This window comes from Mercenaria mercenaria, chromosome 2 (genome assembly GCF_021730395.1).
Source record: "Mercenaria mercenaria strain notata chromosome 2, MADL_Memer_1, whole genome shotgun sequence".
NCBI lineage: Eukaryota > Metazoa > Mollusca > Bivalvia > Venerida > Veneridae > Mercenaria > Mercenaria mercenaria.
The window spans coordinates 117460598-117482517 of NC_069362.1; the positions used below are offsets into that span (position 1 = coordinate 117460598).

General features: G+C 36.2%; 1 protein-coding gene across 2 annotated transcripts; it reads left to right on the forward strand.

Annotated features, from left to right (window-relative positions):
• Nucleotides 1–2754: 2754 nt before the first annotated feature.
• Nucleotides 2755–19982, forward strand: LOC123565054 (uncharacterized). Of its 2 annotated transcripts, XR_008370029.1 has the most exons (3): nucleotides 2755–2867; nucleotides 16166–19236; nucleotides 19412–19982. XR_008370029.1 is itself a non-coding variant. In XM_045359055.2 (2 exons), the coding sequence occupies exon 2, from the start codon at nucleotides 16225–16227 to the stop codon at nucleotides 17551–17553; it is 1329 nt and encodes a 442-aa protein (XP_045214990.2). In that variant the 5' UTR covers nucleotides 2755–2867; nucleotides 16166–16224; the 3' UTR covers nucleotides 17554–19982. The 2 variants fall into 2 exon arrangements, 1 of the variants encoding a protein (XP_045214990.2); XM_045359055.2 differs by having other exon boundaries at nucleotides 16166–19982.
• The last annotated feature ends 1938 nt before the right edge of the window (nucleotides 19983–21920 follow it).

Here is a 21920-nt window from a genome sequence, read left to right on the forward strand (position 1 = left end):
CCAGTATATTCGTGATAAACCGTGTCATTGATTTCTGTGCCTAAAAATTTCAGAAACACCGAATTTCTATTTATCTGTTATAAATAAAAACACCTGTAAGAAATGTTATATTCAATACAATAAAATTGTTTCCGACTTAGATGTTCATACAAATACCCCTCTTACTGGCAAATGTAAAAACCCAAAATTATGCTTATTCAATGCCGACATGTCATCACTGGTAATTTGTTAATATTAAAGACAAACTATTCGTAATTAGTTCTTTAAAGGACCTAAATATAGAATTTTCTTCAACTATGATTTTGATGCGTGTCGTGGTCACGATGCGAATCCATCCTCAAAACTTTTTGTGTTAAATGGTGTCGTCCCGTGAGAATGCTGATCCCAATGCATTATACGTCTTGGAAACGAATGTTTTAACATTGTTTATTCTCGGTAAATTTATTTCATCTAATGAACACTACTTCCATCATAACCCAACTTTACTTTGAAATTTGAAAAAAGGCAATCCAGATTTCATTCTAAGTATGCTTAGTTCCAGCAGACAAGGCGCCAACAATATTATCATCATTTGACTCCTACATTATATAAAGTTTACAAAACGAACTAAACACTAAAACTTATCACTATGAGTCTTCTGTTGAAAATAATTTGGTCACTGATCACATCACAGAAGTTTCTAATTTAAAAGTTCGTATAGACGATCAACAAATTAAACTACCAACCATGTACTTGATTCCTAAAATTGCTCACAACCTAATAAAACTCGCTTCATCGCTAATTCTAGCTCTTGTTCAACTACTAATATTTCAAAACATTTTTCATCATGTCTAACTGCTGGAAGCCCACATGGAAAGATACTGCGATAAAGTAAACAAAACTCTACAAACAATTATTTTGGTCGATAAAAATTCTGGCGAAATCCTGGATAATTTAAAAATTAAAATTACAAGGTATCTATCAGTCAGGTACAGACGATTTTTCTACTTTTGTATACCTCATACACACCCATAACTTATAAATGACAAACTAACGCACTAATTCAAAAGACTTTTGCCAGAGAGGAAGCTACATTCCGCTTGCATTGATAAAGCTTTTTTTACTAGCAATATTATTAAACATTATACAATGTGACCCTTGAACAAGTTTGTAAGCCCATTCCTTTTCTGTGAGCAACATTTACATCAGGTTTGGGAATGCGTTTTTTAGAACAAGTATGGTATTCCACATGGGAACAAATGTGCACCCCTTGTCCGCAATTTGGTTTTTATATTGTTATGAAAGAGACTTTATGTTTGAAAAGCTTTTCTCCAAGACGCAGCAGATATTAATAACTGCATTTAATAATACATCACGCTATCTGATGATATTCCTAATATGGATAATCCGGGTGGCATTGATGGTACTTTTATCTTAGGGACTTCAGTTAATTAAAACTAACAATTCGATACTGATGCTTTCAATTTTTAGATTTACATCTCTCTATTTATGACAATATTATACATACAAAATTTATGACAAGAGGGATGATTTTTAATTTTAGTATGTAGATTTTCCCATTTGGATGGGATGTACCTCAGGCTACATCTTATGGTATATTATTTCGCAAAAATTCGGTTTGCCAGAGCGTGTAGTCATGTCCAAGCATTTCAAGAACGTACAATATACTACAAGTAAACTTCTTCAGCAAGCTACGTATTACAAATTGCCGTAAATATTTTGCCTAAATTTTTACTATCGTAATTCCTGATTAGTATAAAATTTCAATAGTAATTTAAAGATCTCTTCTGCGAGAAGTATTTCAAAACCCGTTTTATGGGATTGTTTTACAAACTTCGTAATATCTGGGGTCATGGGGAATTTTCCCCAAAAATGTAATTTGGTAAAATTATAAAAACGTTTTATTAAAAGAGGTTACGACCCAAATGTTTTGAGACATACCGCATGTTTAGTGTTCAACCCGTTTACAGTTGGACACTACGCTACCCTCTTTGATTGTGTCTGACGGAAGAGGGTTGAGGACTCTATGATAAGCAGCTTTTAAATCATACCAGGACTGAACTGTTTTGATTTCTGTCTTCTGGCCTGTTTCGTCGGGCCCTTAAGGGTGTTTCTCTTGTTGCTGTGTCTTCTGAAAAGGCATTGAGTACATACGTTTTTGGTTCTAAAGGTTTGCTTTTTATATATTTATACACGAGCATTTTTGTGTTTTACATGCCATGCCTTTTTGTTTCCATTACATGTGTTAGAGATTCACCTGGAGGGGATTACTTTTATTTACACTGTCCCGTGTCTTTGGAACATGGTGGGGGTAAGAGTGAGGTTGGGTGCGCACCATAAACCGTTTTTTTGTTTTTGTTTTTTAATGAATGTATCCACTCACTATATAACGTAGTTCACATAACGAAATTGGTATGTATTTATAAGTTGTTTCCAAAAAAATATTTTGCCAGTATTTACATTTTTTTTAATGTTGGAACGGGTAGCAACAAGGATTAATCTGATGAAATTAAATGCAAAAATAACTGATTTAAGAAAACAAAACTTCAACAGATTTTCTCAAAAATTGTCCACATTTCTGGTTTTTTGGTGTTATCCATAGGTCGCTAGCTTTCTCTAACGTATAACACTTGGCCTAGAATTTTAAGTATTATTAAACATGTTAAAGGGATGCATAAATGTCACGCCACAACCCTACTGTCCTGAACGAAATTTGGAAAGAACATATTCTTCATGTTATCACCCAACAGCTAAATTTAAATCAAACAACCCTAATCATTACTTCCGGGAAGTGGAAAAAAATGCAAAATTTTATAATTTTATTGGTATTGCGAATTATTACAACGCTCTAGACCCGTAACTCACAGGTAAAATTATCTTGCATAATTGATAGGTAGCCTTCAAACTAGTCAAAATGATTCGACGTTCAGATTGTTGACTTAATGATTACCGATATTAACTAAAATTTTATATATTCTGTCAAACAAAATAAATAAAATAATCTATATATGGGCCGTTCCATGAGAAAACCTGTATTAGTTACATGATGTAGTAATTGCATAATATTTAAGTAGTAGGCAGATCAAATTCTACCATATTTTACATTAGACAAAAATATGCGCTCGAGTTCTTTTTCAGTAATATCATGTGAAACAGTTATTAAATATTCAGATCTATGATGTTTAGACGTGATACATAATATGAAATTAGGTGCTACCTAAAAGGCAGAGCTCCCTTGAAAAATCACCAGTGCCCCTTAAAAATTGAAGGAGCGGTGTTGGAATTGTCTGGAATTATGTATTCGTTTAGGAAGTTTATGTTCTATAAGATCTATTAAAATTATAAGTATTAATGATAATTCATGATTTCTGAATGCATGTTTAAGACTGCATCAAATTTAATTCTTGACATACATTGTATGTAAAATACTCGAAAGATATTCTGTATATACTTAAAAGAAAGTTCGATATAGATTAACATCTGCACAAAGATAAAGAAAAAAACCGTATTTGAATAATTTCTGTTATTCTTATTAAAATGTACTGCAACAACAATTTTACATAAATTATTATCATACTGGAAACCAGTCACAAATGATAACTCCTTCAAATTGAAAAGCTTGAACCTTGAAAATTTCAAACCAAAGAGCTATAAAATACAAAAATTTTGCAAACTTGAAAGGCTTAGACAAATCTCCAACTCCCGTGACAAAAAAACGAGATCTCGTTTACGGGTGTGGCGCTTTCTCCACGCGCCATTTTGTATGCGAAAGCAAATATTCATCGGTAAAATAATTATCACTGTATGGCCACGCTTCTTTCGATGGCAAAAAACAACGTGTACTTCGTGTCTTAAGACCATTTCAAATTAAACTAATTTTGTTTTAGAAGCTAACATGTATTTTAAATGTAGTTTTACAGGTACAAATTGTAACTCTATGCTCGCTGATGTTTGTTTTTAGTAAGATAACGCCGAATCACGCTCTGACACGAGCTCACGCGAGATCACAGCCAGTTGCCATTCTGTGTATTTATACTTCTTTGTTCAAACCTAACAGAATCTCATTAGGCCAATAGCCAAAGGAATTCTGTCTCTTTGCATGTGAATGTTTGGCAATAAGGACTTAATGTAAAAAGTTAATGTTCCAATTCCAAAGTTAATAGAAATTAGAATTTACGTAATCCTGGAAATGACTAATGTAATTCTTTTAAATGTCATTATTGTCATATTTTGGTTCTTTCTGAAAGGAAGAAAGATTGTGTCCAACTTTCAGTCAAAAATACTGCTATAATAGACGCCTGGTATGGGAAAATTGCAATCATTTACATGACTGTACAAAGCTTCTTTTAAACACAAAAGACTAGCAATTTTTAAAAGTTAATGATCAGAATTTTACCTAAGTAGAGAAAAACAGTGTTTGCAGAAATTCTCGAAAACCCCTGTTTATTACTGAACTTCTAAGTTAACATTTCTATGGCTTTTTTATGGTTAATCTTTTAGCACTGTAGAATAGGGATGGTAGTAAGAACCTTTTTGAGGTTTATTGATAATTCATCGCCAATAGTTTTAGTTTTTTTTTTATAAATTCTGGTCAGTGATTTTAAAGCTAACGGATGAAATATATGCGAACGGGGAGAAGAGCATTATTTGGTTTTCACAGTTCAATGCCTGTTTATTTTGATCCTAAAGCTTTTTTTCTTTTTTAAAAAGTTATGTCTACTGACTACTGCACAGGCACTACATTGGAACCTGACATCAAAACTAAACACTTGTTAAATTTCACATGAATGACTTTAGTTATACAATATTTTCAAAACTCATAATAATACAAACAAAACTGAAATAAAAAAGGAATTGAAAATAAAAATCTGGTCCAGGTGAGGTTCGAACTCACGACCTCTGGTTTTCAACGCGAACTCGATAACCACTACACCACTGTGGAGTTATGACGTCATCTTGAAAAACATAAGTATATATAATAAAATTCGGTAATGGCAGCGTGACGAAAGTCGTTTCAAAATGAAAATATTGTATTTTATTTCTTTTTTCTTCGTAGAAAATGTATTTAGCACTAATTTTTTATTATCAGACGCGCATTTACATTTTTATTCAATATTCAAAGCAATAAGCGAGACGCTTTTGTCAACCGTAAACAGTAAGCGTCTACTGACGTCTTTACTGATTAATTACTGTGTGCATAGTGCACATGAAAAAATCCGAAGAACACCGATTCCAAAAAGTACCACGAATTTTCAACTCGATAGTATACACAGTTAGATCTCTCTATTCGTTTTCTTGTTCATACGTCTAACCGTAATGCGACGCTGTCGGCGCCGCTTTGCGGCGCCGGTAGCTCTGCTATAATTTGTACTTAACTTCATGTCACAAAATGCCTTCGGTGACTTACTAGCATTGTAACTCTTGAAATAGTGATGTCATGGAACAGCCCATATTTCTTCATTATATCATTATTCCTTTTAATTCTGGTACTTGTAAATAAATATTTATCATTTATTTCTCGTTTGTTTTAATTAATCCATTTAATATACAGAATCTCTTGATTGAATTAACACCTATTGTAATCTGTTCTTGTTATAACACATTATCTCCTCTAATTGGATTAACTTGACAATGCATTGATTACTTGTATATTTGAATTTGTTTGCTTAATTTTCATAATGTGATTATCATCTGTATATTGTTTATTTCTTTCTGACCAGATTTTCAATATTTTATAAAATAAAATAAAGATATTATTAAATGGTAAAAGGTAGTTATTATGCCCCCCTTCTAAGAAGGAGGGGTATATTGTTTTGCAGATGTCGGTCGGTCGGAATGTAGACCAATCCGTTTCCGGATGATAACTCAAAAACGCTTGAGCCTAGGATCATGAAAGTTGATAGGGAGGTTGGTCATCACCAGCAGATGACCCCTATTAATTTTGAGATCAGTATGTTAAAGGTCAAGGTCACAGTGACCCTGAATAGTTAAACAGTTTCCGGATGATAACTCAATAACACTTGGGCTTAGGATCATGAAAGTTGATAGGAGGTTGGTCATGTCCAGCAGATGACCCCTATTGATTTTGAGGTCTGTATGTTAAAGGTCAAGGTCACAGTGACCCTGAACAGTTAAACGGTTTCCGGATGATAACTCAAGAACGCCTGGACCTAGGGTCATGAAAGTTTATAGGGAGGTTGGTCATGACCAGCAGATGACCCCTATTGATTTTGAGGTCATTATGTCAAAGGTCAAGGACACAGTAACTCAAGAACGCTTGAACCTAGGGTCATGAAAGTTTATAGGGAGGTTGGTCATGACCAGCAGATGACCCTTATTGATTTTGAGGTCATTAGGTCAAAAGTCAAGGTCACGTTGGCCAGGAACAGTTAAACGGTTTTTGATCTTTTTGTCCAAAACCACAGGGCCTAGGGCTTTGGTATTTGGTATGTAGCAAAATCTAGTGGTCCTCTACCAAGATTGTTCAGATTATTTCCCTGGGGTCAAATATGGCCCCACCCCGGGGGTCACATGGTTTATATAGAATAATATAGAAAAAAACTTTGAAAAGCCTCTTGTCCAAAACCACAGGGCCTAGGGCTTTGATATTTTGTATATGACATCATCTAGAGGTCCCCTACTAAGATTGTTCAAATTATTCCCCTAGGGTCAAATATGGCCCCGCCCTGGGGGTCACATGGTTTATATAGGGAAAAACTTTGAAAATCTTCTTGACCAAACCACAAAGACTAGGCTTTTGATATTTGTAATGTAGCATCATCTAGTGCTTCTCTACCAAGTTTGTTCAAATTATCCCTCTAGGGTCAAATATGGCCCCGTCCCGGGGGTCACATGGTTCATAAAGATTTGTATAGGCAAAAAACTTAGAATCTTGATGTCCATAACCTGCATCATTCAGATTTGTCCCACATGTATAGTTTCAGGGTTTCAGAAATCCCATGTCCGGAGCCCGGGGGCTACCAGAAAATTCTGTCTGGCTACTAATTTTTTTCAGAGTGTGTCCGGCGGGCTACCTTGAAACTCCGTATTGAGTAGCCCGGAAATCAATAATTTAGTCTTCAAATATAATTTTGATAGTTGTCTATAATCCCCTTGTTTATCAAGAGATACATGCCGATCCTTACAGAAGAAAAAGGCCTGTTGCGTACTCTTGCTGTGTACATACAGCGTATATGATGCGTACATGATATGTACTGAAATCAAGGGCTTTAAATAGTACGCAGGATATACACCACACATACACCGATAGTACGTTTGTAGTACACTTTTGACATGCAAATGAGCTCTGCCGCATACTACTTGCTGCGTACATGCTGTGGACTACATAGTACACAGGATGTACGCTGGAGGAATTTAGTATGCGGAAAATAGTACGCAGCATGTACGCGGCACATACACTTTTCACATGCAAATGAGCCTTCGGTGTACTACCCCTGCGGCGTACATGCTGTGTACTCCTGCGGCGTACATGCTGTGTACTCCTGGCCCGAGTCCTGCGGCGTACATGCTGTGTACTCCTGCAGCATACATGCTGTGTACTCTTGTGGCGAAACTGCTGTGATAATGTCAATTCCTTACCCCACCAACTTTCGTATGCAAATGCTGATCATTTGGACAGAAAAAAACAGAAAAAAGATAGGTGACATGCATCAATAAGTATTTACTCTTACCAAAATAATGTAGATTGATGTTATCAAATAAATTAGTATGCTTTTCTTCATCCACTTTTCAATGAAATAAATCAATTTTTGTAGCATGTAATTTGGTAAACATTTGAAGAAAATGGCGTAACTGCATCAAGGGGAAACAACTTTAATGCAACTAAATATAAGTGTTATGATTTATTATAGACGATGTGTGCGTAGTATGTATTTATTTTGATTAAAATCCATCTGAGATCAATCTAGGACTGGAATTATATAAGCATTTATACACTTTTACGACCGTAAAAAGTAGCGCACCAAAAAATTTTGGATTGATTTTTTCCAATGGGGCGAGCGCAATTAGCCAAAAACGTTCTGAAAATATACGAGCGGCAAATCCGATGAACAACTTTTTAATTTGGTGAGGCCTTAATGAGTTAACATAATGAGCATTAAGCCTTTATAAAACATGATAGAATGGTGTTTTGCTTAAGAGTATTCAAATAACAGTGAGAGCTATTAATTCTTCTCATTCGGGTGCTGTTGAGGCACAAAATGTAATGCAACGAAGTTCAAATAAGGCTTTTAAATTATCCAAGTTAGAAAGCTCCAGGATTAATTCAAAATGAAAAAGAATATATTTTTACACTGCATGCAAGGTGCAGCTCAGAAATCACTAAGATGTAAGCTTCACAAATGAACATTGCAAATAGTTCGGCAAATTGTTCAGAATACCGGTAATCTGAACTATTCTATGCTATTAAGATAAAAGTTACTCGGAAATCAAGTTCTTGCTTGCAAAAAAAAAAAATGTACAAATCCTTCCTGCATGAAGAGTACTTCAGACTTTTACCTAAAAAAAATAAAAGTATAAACACCAAAAGAAAATGAACAAGTCCCTCCCGCGTATATGAAGTTTACTTCAGACTTTAACTTATAAAAAAAAACTAAGTATAAATGCCAAAAGAAATTGTACAAGTCTTTCCCGCATATATGAAGTGTACTACACAAATTTCAAAGTATCTGCGGTGTACATGCAGTGTACTATTTTCTTGTACAAGTCCCTCCTGCGTACATGCAGTGTACTCCTTAAATTTTCAGGGTCTGTGCTGCGTACTTGAAGTGTACTAGTGACCTCCTGCGTACATGCTGTGTACTCGACGAAATAGTATGCGGCATGCGGTGTATGTAAAATGTACTCCTCTGGCGTACTACTGTGTTCGCGGCATATACACAGCAAATATGCAGCCTGTACGCCACAGAGGCTTGCTTCTGTAAGGGCAAGGCTTTAACTATCTTAACACCGACTGTAACAATCGGCAAACAATTAACCATTTAATCGTACCCGCAGGCAAATGTTTACAAAAACATGTGCAGATTGATTTTAGACTGATCCAATAACATCAAAGTCGCTGATAGGTATTGTTTAAAGCAGTATGCAAACCAGTCTTATTACGTCATTTTAGCGCCACCTGCCAAAGTATACTTTCGGTTTCGCTGACCTCAATATTTATCGAGCGATCAGAAAGAACAGATATTTGATTTTGAGACAGTTTAGTGCTTACATTGACTGTTTATGCTTTTCAATTTAAATACTTGCCTAACATGCAAAAAAAATCGACCATGATTTTGCAAAATATCAGAAAGTGCACAGAATTTTGGACAAACATAAATTCGGATAAGTGAATACACAGTGTCAAGAAACTGAGAGACGTTATATACGCGGTTCTATTCTGTTTATTAAACCAGGCAGATGTTTAGAATCAGACAGGATCAACTTTAAATAATTTTCAGATAAATTACAATTCTTACAGCTCTAAGTTAGTAAGTTCTAAGGAATTTGCAAAAATTGATTTGCATTCCTTTTTTTATTGCCGCGTTGCAATAACACTCAAGAGTACTCCTGATAATATTTCTCAGTTTAAAAACATGTAGTTTTATCTTTTAAAATGAGAAAAAGGAGTAATGATAATTGCTATTTAACATAGAAGCACATAGTAAATAAACCGAAATGGCCATTGCCAAATAAACTTAAATGTTCGGGCTACCAGATTAAAATTTTGGTAGCCCAGTGGGCTACCAATAAATTTGCAGATTTCTGAAACCCTGAGTTTTGAGTGGCAAGATGAAGCTTGACATGAGTTGACCTTGATCTTGACCTAGTGACTACTTTCACATTTTTGAAGCTACAGACTTTAAATTTGGACCACATGCTTAGTTTTGTGTTCCGAAATAAAATATGACCTTGATTTTGACCTAGTGACCTTTTTTCACATTTCTCAAACTACAGCCTTCAAATTTGAACCACAAATTTGACATTGAATTGTATCTATTACCTACTTTCGCATTTCTCAAGCTACAGCCTCCAAATTTGAAGCACATGCATAGTTCTGTCTACCGAAATGAACTTTGACCTTTAAATTGATCTAGTGACCTACTTTCACATTTCTCAAGCCACAGCTTTCAAATTTGGACCACATGCATAGTGTTTTGTACCAATATGAAATTTGACCTTGATTTTGACCTTGACCTAGTCTTGAAATTTGGAACATTCGAAAATGGCTCAGTGGTGGGTGCCAAGATCACTCTGAGATATCTTGTGAGGTTAATAGATTAAAGGTCAAGGTCAGATTGAACCAGAATGGTAGAACTTTTGTTTACAGTGAGCATATATAATTTTTGTTCCTTGTGCAATTACTGAATGCATCAAGGGGGGCATTTCGTGTTCGACGAGCTCTTGTTATAATCTGATTTTGGCAGAAAATTACATATTTGCCAAAAAAGTAGTTAGACAATTTGGAATATGATAAGTATTCCACAAAAGATATTTACTGAAGTCTAGTAATTCTAGAAATCAATAAAAATAATAATAACATGAATATAACTTACCTGTGTCACAGGTTCTGTGTTGCCAGTTGCCACATACACGAGTCGCAGGTAATGGCCTGTTGACGCGGTCTTACTTCGGTCTTACTTCGTTCCTGCAAGGATACTCCATTATTACGTTATCTTATTAAAGCACTGATATTTAAACAAATAACAATCCAACACACTTCAGAGAGACAGACAGTATACATACACTAGGATATTAAGAAAATTAGTGGTTGAATATAATTTTCGGTAGACTTTATAGCATGAAAAAAAAATGTTTGAAGCGTAATTAATCAATTAAAGCAATAAAGATTAAGGATGATTTTACAGTTATTCCAAATGCTTGCAAATTTCAGTTTACTTTATTACTTTAATTGATGCAAAATTTTAGATTAAAGACAAGTTTTTTCAATCAAATTCAAAGTTATTTAAACATCAATCACTGCAAATGATTGTTTGCAGATTAGGATTAAAGGCGTACGCTAGAATTCCCTGTATGTGAGATGGGCGAAAATTTTTCCAATAACAGAATTTCTTTAAACTTTGGATTTCAAAGGACAATCATCTAAGAAACAAAAAAAATGCAATTAACATCATAGGTCACCGGATTCGAAAAAGAGTTATCTGCCCTTGAAAACGTCATTTTTGGGGGAAATGCCGATTTCAAGGGCAGATAACTCTTTTTCGATACCGGTGACCTATGATTCTTATCACATTTTTTTGTTTCTTAGATGATTGTCCTTCAATATCCAAAGTTTGAAGAAATTCTGTTATTGGAAAAATTTTCGCACCAAATTCTAGCATACGTCCTTAATAGACTGTTTGGAAACCTTCATTAATTTTAATAGTTATAACTTTTTTCACATTATTTAATTGTTGTGCAATTATACTTTTAGATACCTGTTTACAAACTTCTTGAATTAAATCATTAAATTAAAATAAATAATATGTATTTACATATATAATTTTTAAGGGGGATGTTTTGACCTGGTAATTTTTGGAAAGGGGGTGTTTTGACCAGAAAAGGGGGACATTTTGACCAAAATAGGGGGTGTTTTGACTAGGGGACGTTCTGACTAGGGGACGTTTTGACTAACATCCTTTTATATTTGTGACGAGGGTAGCACGAAAAAAACAAATCTTATAAATTCATTATTGACCATGAATTCCAGACGTTTCACCCCAAAGACTTTTCCTCCCCTAGACATTTCACCCCCAAGACGTTTCCTCCCAAGACTTTTCACCCCCAATTTTACAAACTCTAGACATTTCACCCCCAATTTTTAATATACTGAAAATATCGTGAAATATTTTGTTGTTTGATATCTTTTTTATATATTTTGTATAGGTTGTTACGGCATTTATGAAGGTAATTTGTTACTTTATGGACCATTATAATTCTATAAAATGTACACTGAATTTAGGGTAACATACATGTAGACGGATTGTAGTCAACTTAATCAATTGATCTTTTTAAATGTCAATTTGTTGAGATTTCTTAATGATTAATGTTTTGGAAGTTGCTATTCCTACGGTCCCGTAAGAATAGCCTCACAGGCTATTCCTACGGCTCTCCTGTAAGAATAGTGAAATAGCCCACAGGTGGCTATTCCTACGGCTCTAAAGACAGTTTTGTATGTCCGTCTTGTATTGTATTGTACTGAATTAATTCAACTGGTATACAAATGTATTTTCGAACAAATTGTTTACTTTAAAGTATGGAAGTGTCTTATCGGCACGAGGTCGTGCCAGTTATGATTATTTATCTTATTCGCACGACGGTCGTGCCGATTAGTATTCTTATCCGCACGACGGGTATTTCGGTAGCGTTTCTATTTTTGGCGTAAGGTATATCTTAGTTAAAAATACTGGCTACTATAGCATCATGTTCATTGTTTAAGATTGTTTAAGATGTTTAAATCAATAGACTTTAATAAGATATTACAACAATACCGCTACAAATACCCTTATTAGTAAAATTAATTGAACAATTTATCAGTTGCAAATAAATCAAAAGAATGCACCGAAAACATGTTCTTGCATACTTTAATTAAGAAATAATAAATATGTGCCTATATTTTATCATTTAATAAAATATGGGCAGAAGTTCAGATGCGTAATAATTAAATCATGAGTGCATAGCACTCATGATTTAATATTCGCTTCCGAACGACTTGTTCATCTCTCTTTAACTGACCCCTTCTTTTGAACACCATAATTTTTGTCTTTTCAGTGTTAACACTTAAACCCCATTTATCACGATACAACTTGTTAAATATCAAAATAAATAGGTGCATATTATTATGCCTAATTTATTTTTTTCTGTTGAATTCCAAATATAATTCATTCATTCAAGGGTTAGAACGAATGGATTAACTGGCTAACCTGTAGTATATCAAACTTTAATTAACCTAAACATTGACTGATCTTATGAAAATCAAAAACAAACAAAATTATGCTCATCACTCAAAAATGATGTTGCTTCAAAAATGATACTAACTTTCAATATCTTGTCCAAGTTTATTTGCAAAATAAATGAATTTTGACAGATTCAGTATTTCCTTCCTATTTTCTGTAGACATCAGACTTACAGTGTGGACCAAAAAATTTAGGAAATCAAACAAATCCTGTGATCGTAAATTTTTCTTGGACCTCAAACATACAGTCCGTAAGAAAATAAAAGAGGTTTATCAAAAATACCTTGAAGGTATTCTAAATGTAAATCAGCCTGATGCCTCCCCGTCATCAAAACCAAACACTAAAAAATTCTACTCCCTCCTCAAACATTCCAAACATGGAGAGGACTTCAATAAGCCGCCTACTGGCTTCCAGTCCAATCCAACATTCATGTATGTATCTTATTATTTGAAATGCACATATTGGGAAATAAAAATATGTTTCAACCAAACATTCCAAACAGGATTCAATATCCCAGCCACCCTTATTACCAAAACAAACTCCACTCCGATGAAACTTCAAAAACAACAGCTCTGGATAAGCAGTTCCAGTTGATATTCAGCCCAAAATCACCTCTATTCACATCCCACTGCAAGATGAAACTCCAAGACATCTCTGATCAAAAACATAACTCACCACCTGAAGATAGTCAGACTACCCAAGAATGCCAAGTATCCATGTAAATGCCAATGGGATGGAAAAGTTCCTATCGAATTTCAACCCTCATTAGGCATGTGGGCCAGACGAGATCAAGCCCACCATTCTTAAAACACTTTGAAAGGAACTGAAATCCATTGATGAGGGATCTATACCTTCCCAGTGGAAAAATGCAAATGTAACCCTCATCTACAGGTAGGGCAACAGGTCAGACACAGTAAACTATGGACCCATATCCCTGACATGTGTACTTTGCAAAACCCTGGATATAGTGTCCTCATCAATTACAAAACACTTTACAAACCTTGGCATTCTGTACGATATCCGACATGGTTTCCAAGAAAAAAGATCTTGTGTGACACAACTGATTATGCTTAAAAATGACATTGTCACATCAGTGTAGTGTGTACAACAAACAACAGGTTGACCTGATATTAACATCTTAGCAAAGCATTTGATGAAGTGAGCCATGAGAAAGTCCTGTTTAAAATGCATAACTATGGTATACGTGGTGAAACCCTGAAATGGATTAAGAGCTTGCTCGACAACCAGCTTCAGTCCGTAATCCTAATAAAACATGACTGCCAGTAGGTGTGGTCACTTTCCCTATATGTATGTTGCGGAAACTTTAAACTCTTCATGTTCGATAAATATTGTCTTTTTAGATACCTATTGTATCATCATTCCCTAAACGTCTTACCCCTTCTCCACCCTGTCCTACCCCACAACACATGCATTACCCGCCCATATTTATTTAGTAGAAACTTTTATAAAATATTCTTGTCAGAAAACACTGGTACTATTTCAAAATGTGTGTGAAAATATTTAAAAATTGAAAAATGGTTAAAAATGATTACCTATGATATTCTTTTACTTTCAAAACTGAAAACTACCTTTCTTCAAAATAACTTAACCTGCAAGTTGTTACTTTGCTTGTCTGTTGATAAACATAAACACATAGGAGGTTTTCTACTCAGCCATTGATTATTATGCCCCCCTTCAAAGAAGGATGGGTATATTGTTTTGCAGGTGTCGGTAGGTATTGTTGTTCGGTCTATAGACCAATCCGTTTCCAGATGATAACTCAAGAATGCCTAGGCCTAGGATCATGAAAGCTGATAGGGAGGTTGGTCATGACCAGCAGATGACCCCTATTGATTTTGAGGTCAGTAGGTCAAAGTTCAAGGTCACAGTGACCCAGAACAGTTATTTCCGGATGATAACTCAAGAACGCTTGGGTCTAGGTCATGAAAGTTGATAGGGAGGTTGGTCATGACCAGCAGATGACCCCAATTGTTTTTGAGGACAGTAGGTCAAAGGTCAAGGTCACAGTGACCCAGAACAGTTAAACTGTTTCCGGATGATAATTCAGGAACACTTGGGCCTAGGATCATGGAAGTTAATAGGGATGTTGGTCATGACCAGCAAATGACCCATATTGATATGGAGGTCAGTAGGTCAAGGTCACAGTGACCCAGAACAGTTTAACGGTTTCTGGACGATAACTCAAGAACGTTTGGGTCTAGGATCATGAAAGTTGATAGGGCGGTTGGTCATGACCAGCAGATGACCCCTATTGTCAATAGGTCAAAGGTCAAGGTCACAGTGACCCAGAACAGAATGGATGATAACTCACGAACGTTTGAGCCAAGGATGAATTTTGAATAACAAGCAGATGACCCCTGTTGATTTTGAGGCCAGTAGGTCAAATTCACAGTGACTGAGAACAGTTAATTAAACCGTTTTCGGGCATTAATTTGAAAAAGCTTTGACCTAGGATCATGAAACTTAATAGGGAGGTTGGTTATGACCAGCAGATGACTCCTACTGATATGGAGGTCAATAGGTTAAAGATCAAGGTCACAATAACACAGAACAGTTAAACCGTTTCTGGATGATAACTCGAAAATGTTTGGGCCTAGGATCATGAAAATTGATAGGGAGGTTGATCATGACCAGCGGATGACCCCTTTTGATTTTGAGGTCAGTAGGTCAAAGGTCAAGGTCACATTGACCCAGAATAGTAGAACTTTTTTGCCAAATAACTAGAGAATGCTTTGGTGTAAGATCACATTTTATACGAAGTTCACTTATGACTTATGCACTTATGCACAGTGACCAAATGTTCCTTATGCAGTTACTGAATGCATCAAGGGGGCAGCTCTTGTTAAATTCTTTGCTGGAAATCCATTAATTTATGCCAGAACAAACTATTAAACTGTGAAAATTTTGTTGTTTTTTTTTCCTCCTACTAATTTGGAAACAAGGCTAGGGCCTTTTTCAGACATAAAACATTCAAATGGGGGAAATTGTGAGAAACAAATACTTAAAAAGTTACATTTAACAAGAAATTTGTTCAGTAATGACTTACAGTAGCACATGGCCTTTTGTTTCACGTTTGAAATTTTATTGTTTCAGATAATTTTTACATAAGAATCTGAAAGTTAAGGAACTCTTTGTGACTGAAATACACAATTTTGTTATCGTTACTTCATACTGTGCATCTTCTTTTTCAGATACCAGATGTAGCATTGAACATAACAAGTTTCAAGAAGTTCCTGCTTAAGGCAGTAGTATGTCGGGATGTGTAGAGGAGTTCCCCTCTATTGTTGTTACTGAAATTCTTAGTTATCTCACCTGGAATGAGAAATTAAATGCAACCCAAGCAGTTCCATCTTGGAAGCCTCATCTTCGTACACCAGCAGCTTGGCCCTTAGTGTGCTACTGCAGCGAAGGTGAAGAAAATGTTTACTTCGTCAAAGAAAAAAGAGCTAATTTACTGATTTGCTTCAAAATTTATGGAAAGTACATGAGGCATATTGACTTGGCTTTCGGCTATAAAACTGGAAGGTCAGGATTACAAATTCTAAATGCTATTGCAAACTACTGTCCAAATGTGCAGAGTTTTCATTTCGTGCCGCAGGAAAACCCGGGTGCCGAATCTCCAGCCGAAACACGTCTTACGAGATCTGATGTTGTAGCTGTATGTTCTATACTGAGTAATTGTAAACAACTAAGCAATGTTGGTATCATCTCTCCAATTATATTATGGTCAAATTCACCAGGAACCAATCTCATACTTGAACTATGTAGTGCAAATGTTGCAAATAAAGTCACTGAACTAGAACTGATTTCTGGTTCCCTGCTTGATCATGATGGCTACTTGAAGTTATTACGGGAATTTACGGGTCTGAAGAAGTTAATGGTGCGTCGAGAAAAGATAAACAATGAGATTTTGCTCACTCTAGTCAAAAATGGTCTTCAAGAAATCACCCTGTATCAAGATGAGGAACTGGCATTGGTTGATGCTCAACAGCTTGGAGAAAAGCTCTGGAATGACATTTTAAAGATAAATCCAAAATTCAGAGTGGACCTTATCTTGCAGTATATTCTAGTCATAAAAGACTCGTTTATCACCAACATGCCGCTGCGTTCTCTAGTCCTTGACGATTTGGTGAACATAGTTACGAAAGGCGTTATAGACCATTTAGTGACGTATTACAATGAAACACTAGAAAGCTTCACCTACACAAATCTGTATTTGGAAAATTTTGAGAGTGGTGACAGTAGATTGCCAGCCGCTCTGGTTACTATGGTGAAGAAATGCCAACACCTTCACACCCTGAGGTATGGGTTTCCTCTATCTAGCACTAGTATCCTATTGCTGGCAAAGGCGAGAAAATTGCGTGAACTAACAATACCAGCTGTCGAAGTGTCATATGAAATGGATTGGGAAGTACAAGAGGATTGGGATATTGATTTCTGGCAATGGTTGGAAGCAAATTGTAAAAGTGAACCGTTATTGGAAAACGCTGTCTCAGAGCTGCTTGGTTTCAGGTGGCAATTATTTTACGAAAATTTCAACTATTTGACGTTTGAAAGAAATCTAGGTTTGAATCTGTAGAAATGTATTGTGATGAATCTGTGTGTTTTCATTAAGACTAATCTAAAAAGCTGAAAAGAATATACATGAAAGTTGGATTAAGACTACCTGTACCAGGCTGTGCATTTTATCCAGCTGATTCTTTGTAGATTGGAGTTATCTGGCAACTGCTGTAAAAAGTTTGAATGTTGCATGTAGTGAAAATTTACACAAAGTGGGATAAAAGCTCTATCTCCCTTGTCAGAACTTGTTGATTTTTTTTTTTAGCTCATCTGAGTTTTTGAAAAAAAATGAGTTATTGTCATCAGCGGTGCCTGGTTAAGTTTGATGTTTAGATCAGCTTTTCTCCTAAACTATTAAAGCTATTGCTTTAAAACTTGCAACACTTGTTCACAATCAATAGCCAACTCTGTACAGCAAGAACCATAACTCCATCTTGGTTTTTGCAAGAATTATGGCCCCTTTTGGACTTAGAGAATATCAAATTTCTTGGTTAAGTTGTATGTTTAGGTCAACTTCTCTCCTAGCTATCAAAGCTATTGCTTAAAAACTTGCAACACCTGTTCACCATCAAAAGCTGACTCTGTACAGCAAGAAACATAACTCCATCCTGTTTTTTGCAAGAATGATGGCCCCTACTTTAATTTAGAAAATATCGGATTTCTTGGTTAAGTTTTGCGTTTATGTCAACTTTTCTCCTTAACGGTCAGAGTTATTGTTTTAAAATTGCGAGCAGTTATTCACCATTAAAAACTGACGCTGCATAGCAAGTACCATAACTCTGCATTGCTTTTTGCAAGAATTATGGCCCCTTTTGGACTTAGAAAATCATGGGTAGGACAATATTGTATTATACAGAGACGAAAAAGTCAGATGAGTGTCTGCCAGTGCTCTTGCTTTTTAGCTCATCTGATTTTTTGAAAAAAAATGATGAGTTATTGTCATCACTTGAGCGGTTGTCGGCATCGGCGTCTGCGTCGGCGTTGCCTGGTTAAGTTTTATGTTTAGGTCAGCTTTTCTCCTAAACTATCAAAGCTATTGCTTTGAAACTTGGAATACTTGTTCACCATCATAAGCTGACCCTGTATAGCAAGAAACATAACTCCATCTTGCTTTTTGCAAGATTTATGGCCCCTTTTGTACTTAGAAAATATCAGATTTCTTGGTTAAGTTTTATGTTTAGGTCAACTTTTCTCCTAAACTATCAAAGCTATTGCTTTGAAACTTGGAATACTTGTTCACCATCATAAGCAGACCCTGTACATCAAGAAACATAACTCCATCTTGCTTTTTGCAAGATTTATTGCCCCTTTTGGACTTAGAAAATCAGTTTTCTTGGTTAAGTTTTATGTTTAGGTCAGCTTTTATCCTAAACTATCAAAGCTATTGCTTTAAAACTTGCAACACTTGTTCACCATCATAAGTTGACCCTTTATAGCAAGAAACATAACTCCGTCCTGCTTTTTGCAAGATTTATGGCCCCTTTTGGACTTAGAAAATATCAGATTTCTTGGTTAAGTTTTATGTTTAGGTCAACTTTTTCTCTTAAACTATCAAAGCTATTGCTTTGAAACTTGCAACACTTGTTCACCATCATAAGCTGACCCTGTACAGCAAGCAACATAACTCCATCCTGCTTTTTGCAAGATTTATTGCCCCTTTTGGACTTAGAAAATCATTTTCTTGGTTAAGTTTTATGTTTAGGTCAGCTTTTATCCTAAACTATCAAAGCTATTGCTTTAAAACTTGCAACACTTGTTCACCATCATAAGTTGACCCTTTATAGCAAGAAACATAACTCCGTCCTGCTTTTTGCAAGATTTATGGCCCCTTTTGGACTTAGAAAATATCAGATTTCTTGGTTAAGTTTTATGTTTAGGTCAACTTTTTCTCTTAAACTATCAAAGCTATTGCTTTGAAACTTGCAACACTTGTTCACCATCATAAGCTGACCCTGTACAGCAAGCAACATAACTCCATCCTGCTTTTTGCAATAATTATTGCCCCTTTTGGACTTAGAAAATCATTTTCTTGGTTGAGTATTATGTTTAAGTCAACTTTTCTCATAAACTATCAAAGCTATTGCTTTAAAACTTGCAACAGTTTTTCACCATCATAAGTGGACACTGTACATCAAGAAACATAACTCTATCCTGCTTTTTGCAAGAATGATGGCCCTTTTTAGACTTAGAAAATCATGGGTAGGACAATATTTCTATTACACAAAAAAAATCAGATGAGCGTCAGCACCCGCAAGGCGGTGCTCTTGTTTTGCATTGTAGTGGTCAGCACTTAGTTACAGACAAATATTATCCTGTAGTCATTAAGTTTAAACCGACTGTATCTATGTTTTTGTTTGTGTATGTTTTGCCATATTTATTAAAGCATTTTGTATTTATTTGGCAGTCATGATATTTGCTGTTGTTCTATTGGAATATGAGAATGTGTGAGAGAGACTGAAAGTTGTTTTGTCGTTCCTGCTATTTACGTCAATGGAAGTATGTATTACTTGTGTTAGGTGTTGGAAGTCGTGTAACAGTTTTTTGTTTGTTTGTTTTGGGTTTAACGCCGTTTTTCAACAGTATTTCAGTCATGTAACGGCGGGCAGTTAACCTAACCAGTGTTCCTGGATTCTGTACCAGTACAAACCTGTTCTCCGCAAGTAACTGCCAACTTCCCCACATGAATTATCAGAGGTGGAGGACTAATGATTTCAGACACAATGTCGTTTATCAAATAGTCACGGAGAACATACGCCCCGCCCGAGGATCGAACTCACGACCCAGCGATCCGTAGACCAACGCTCTTACCTACTGAGCTAAGCGGGCGGGCTCGTGTAACAGTATAAAGTTACCATGTGGGTTATCGATAGTGATTAAAACCCTCATCTGTGTAGCAGAGATTGTCATGGTACTGTTGTCCATATTTTTAGCTCACCTGAGCCAAACGCTCGTGGTGAGCTTTTGCAATCATGTGATGTCCATGGTCCGTCATGTGTCTGTCAACAATTTCTAAAAAAGAGCTGTCACTAATGGTGACAAATGCCCCCGCAGCACCTTGACCTTTGACCTGGTGACCCCAAAGTCAGTAGAGGTGGTGTACTCAATAAGTACTATCAGCATGTGGAGTTTGAAGGTCATGAATGAAGTGGTTTGCATGTAAAGTGCCTTCATGCAAAAAGTTAACGTTGGCCCCTGTGACCTTGACCTTTGACCTGGTGTCCCCAAAGTCAGTAAGGTTGGTGTACTCCTAAAGTACTATCAGCATGTAAAGTTTGAAGGTCCTGGGTGAAGTGGTTCGCAAGAAAAGTGCCTTCAGGCAAAAAATTAGCGTTAGCCCCTGTGACCTTGACCTTTGACCTGGTGACCCCAAAGTTAGTAGGAGTGGTGTACTCAATAAGTACTATCAGCATGTGAAGTTTGAAGGTCCTGGGTGCAGTGGTTCGCAAGAAAAGTGGCTTCATGCAAAAAATTAACGTTGGCCCCTGTGACTTTGACCTGGTGACCCCAAAGTTAGTAGGAGTGGTGTTCTCAGTAAGTATTATCAGCATGTGAAGTTTGAAGGTCCTGGGTGCAGCGGTTCGCGAGTGTGCCTTCATGCAAAAGTTAACATTGGTGACTTTGACCTGGTGACCCCAAAGTCAGTAGGAGTAGTGTACTCAACAGTACTATCAGCATGTGAAGTTTGAAGGTCCTGGGTGCAGTGGTTCGCGAGTAAAGTGCCTTCATGCAAAAAGTTAATGTAGGCCCCTGTGACCTTGAACTTTGACCTAGTGACCCCAAAGTCAGTAGGGGTGGTGTACTCAATAGTACTATCAGCATGTGAAGTTTGAAGGTCCTGGTGCAGTGGTTCGCGAGTAAAGTGCCTTCATGCAAAAAGTTAACGTTGACCCCTGTGACCTTGACCTTTGACCTAGTGACCCCAAAATCAGTAGGGGTGGTGTACTCAATAGTACTATCAGCATGTGAAGTTTGAAGGTCCTGGGTGCAATGGTTCACGAGTAAAGTGCCTTCATGCAAAAAGTTAACGTTGTGACTAACGAACGAATGAACTAACTAATGGACGAACAGTTGAAAACTAATATGCCTCCCTTTGGGGGCATAAAGAATCTTGAAAACCACTGGGCAAAATTACACCAAACTTAACAGGAATGATCCATGGGAGCCCACCCCCCTTCAAAATTGTTTAAAGAATTGAATTCTACGCAGAATTCTGGTTGCCATGGCAACCAAAAGGAAAAACTTAAAAAATCTTCTTGTCCAAAGCTGCAGTGCATAGAGCTTTGATATTTGGTGTATGACATCATCTGAAGTTCCTCTTTGAAGATAGTTCAAATTGTGCCTCTGGGGTGAAAAGAGGACCCGTCTCAGGGGTCACAAGTTGTACAT

Coding starts and splice junctions, on each gene's coding strand:
- LOC123565054 (XM_045359055.2), top strand. CDS start 16,225: ATGTCGGGATGTGTAGAGGAGTTCCCCTCTATTGTTGTTACTGAAATT.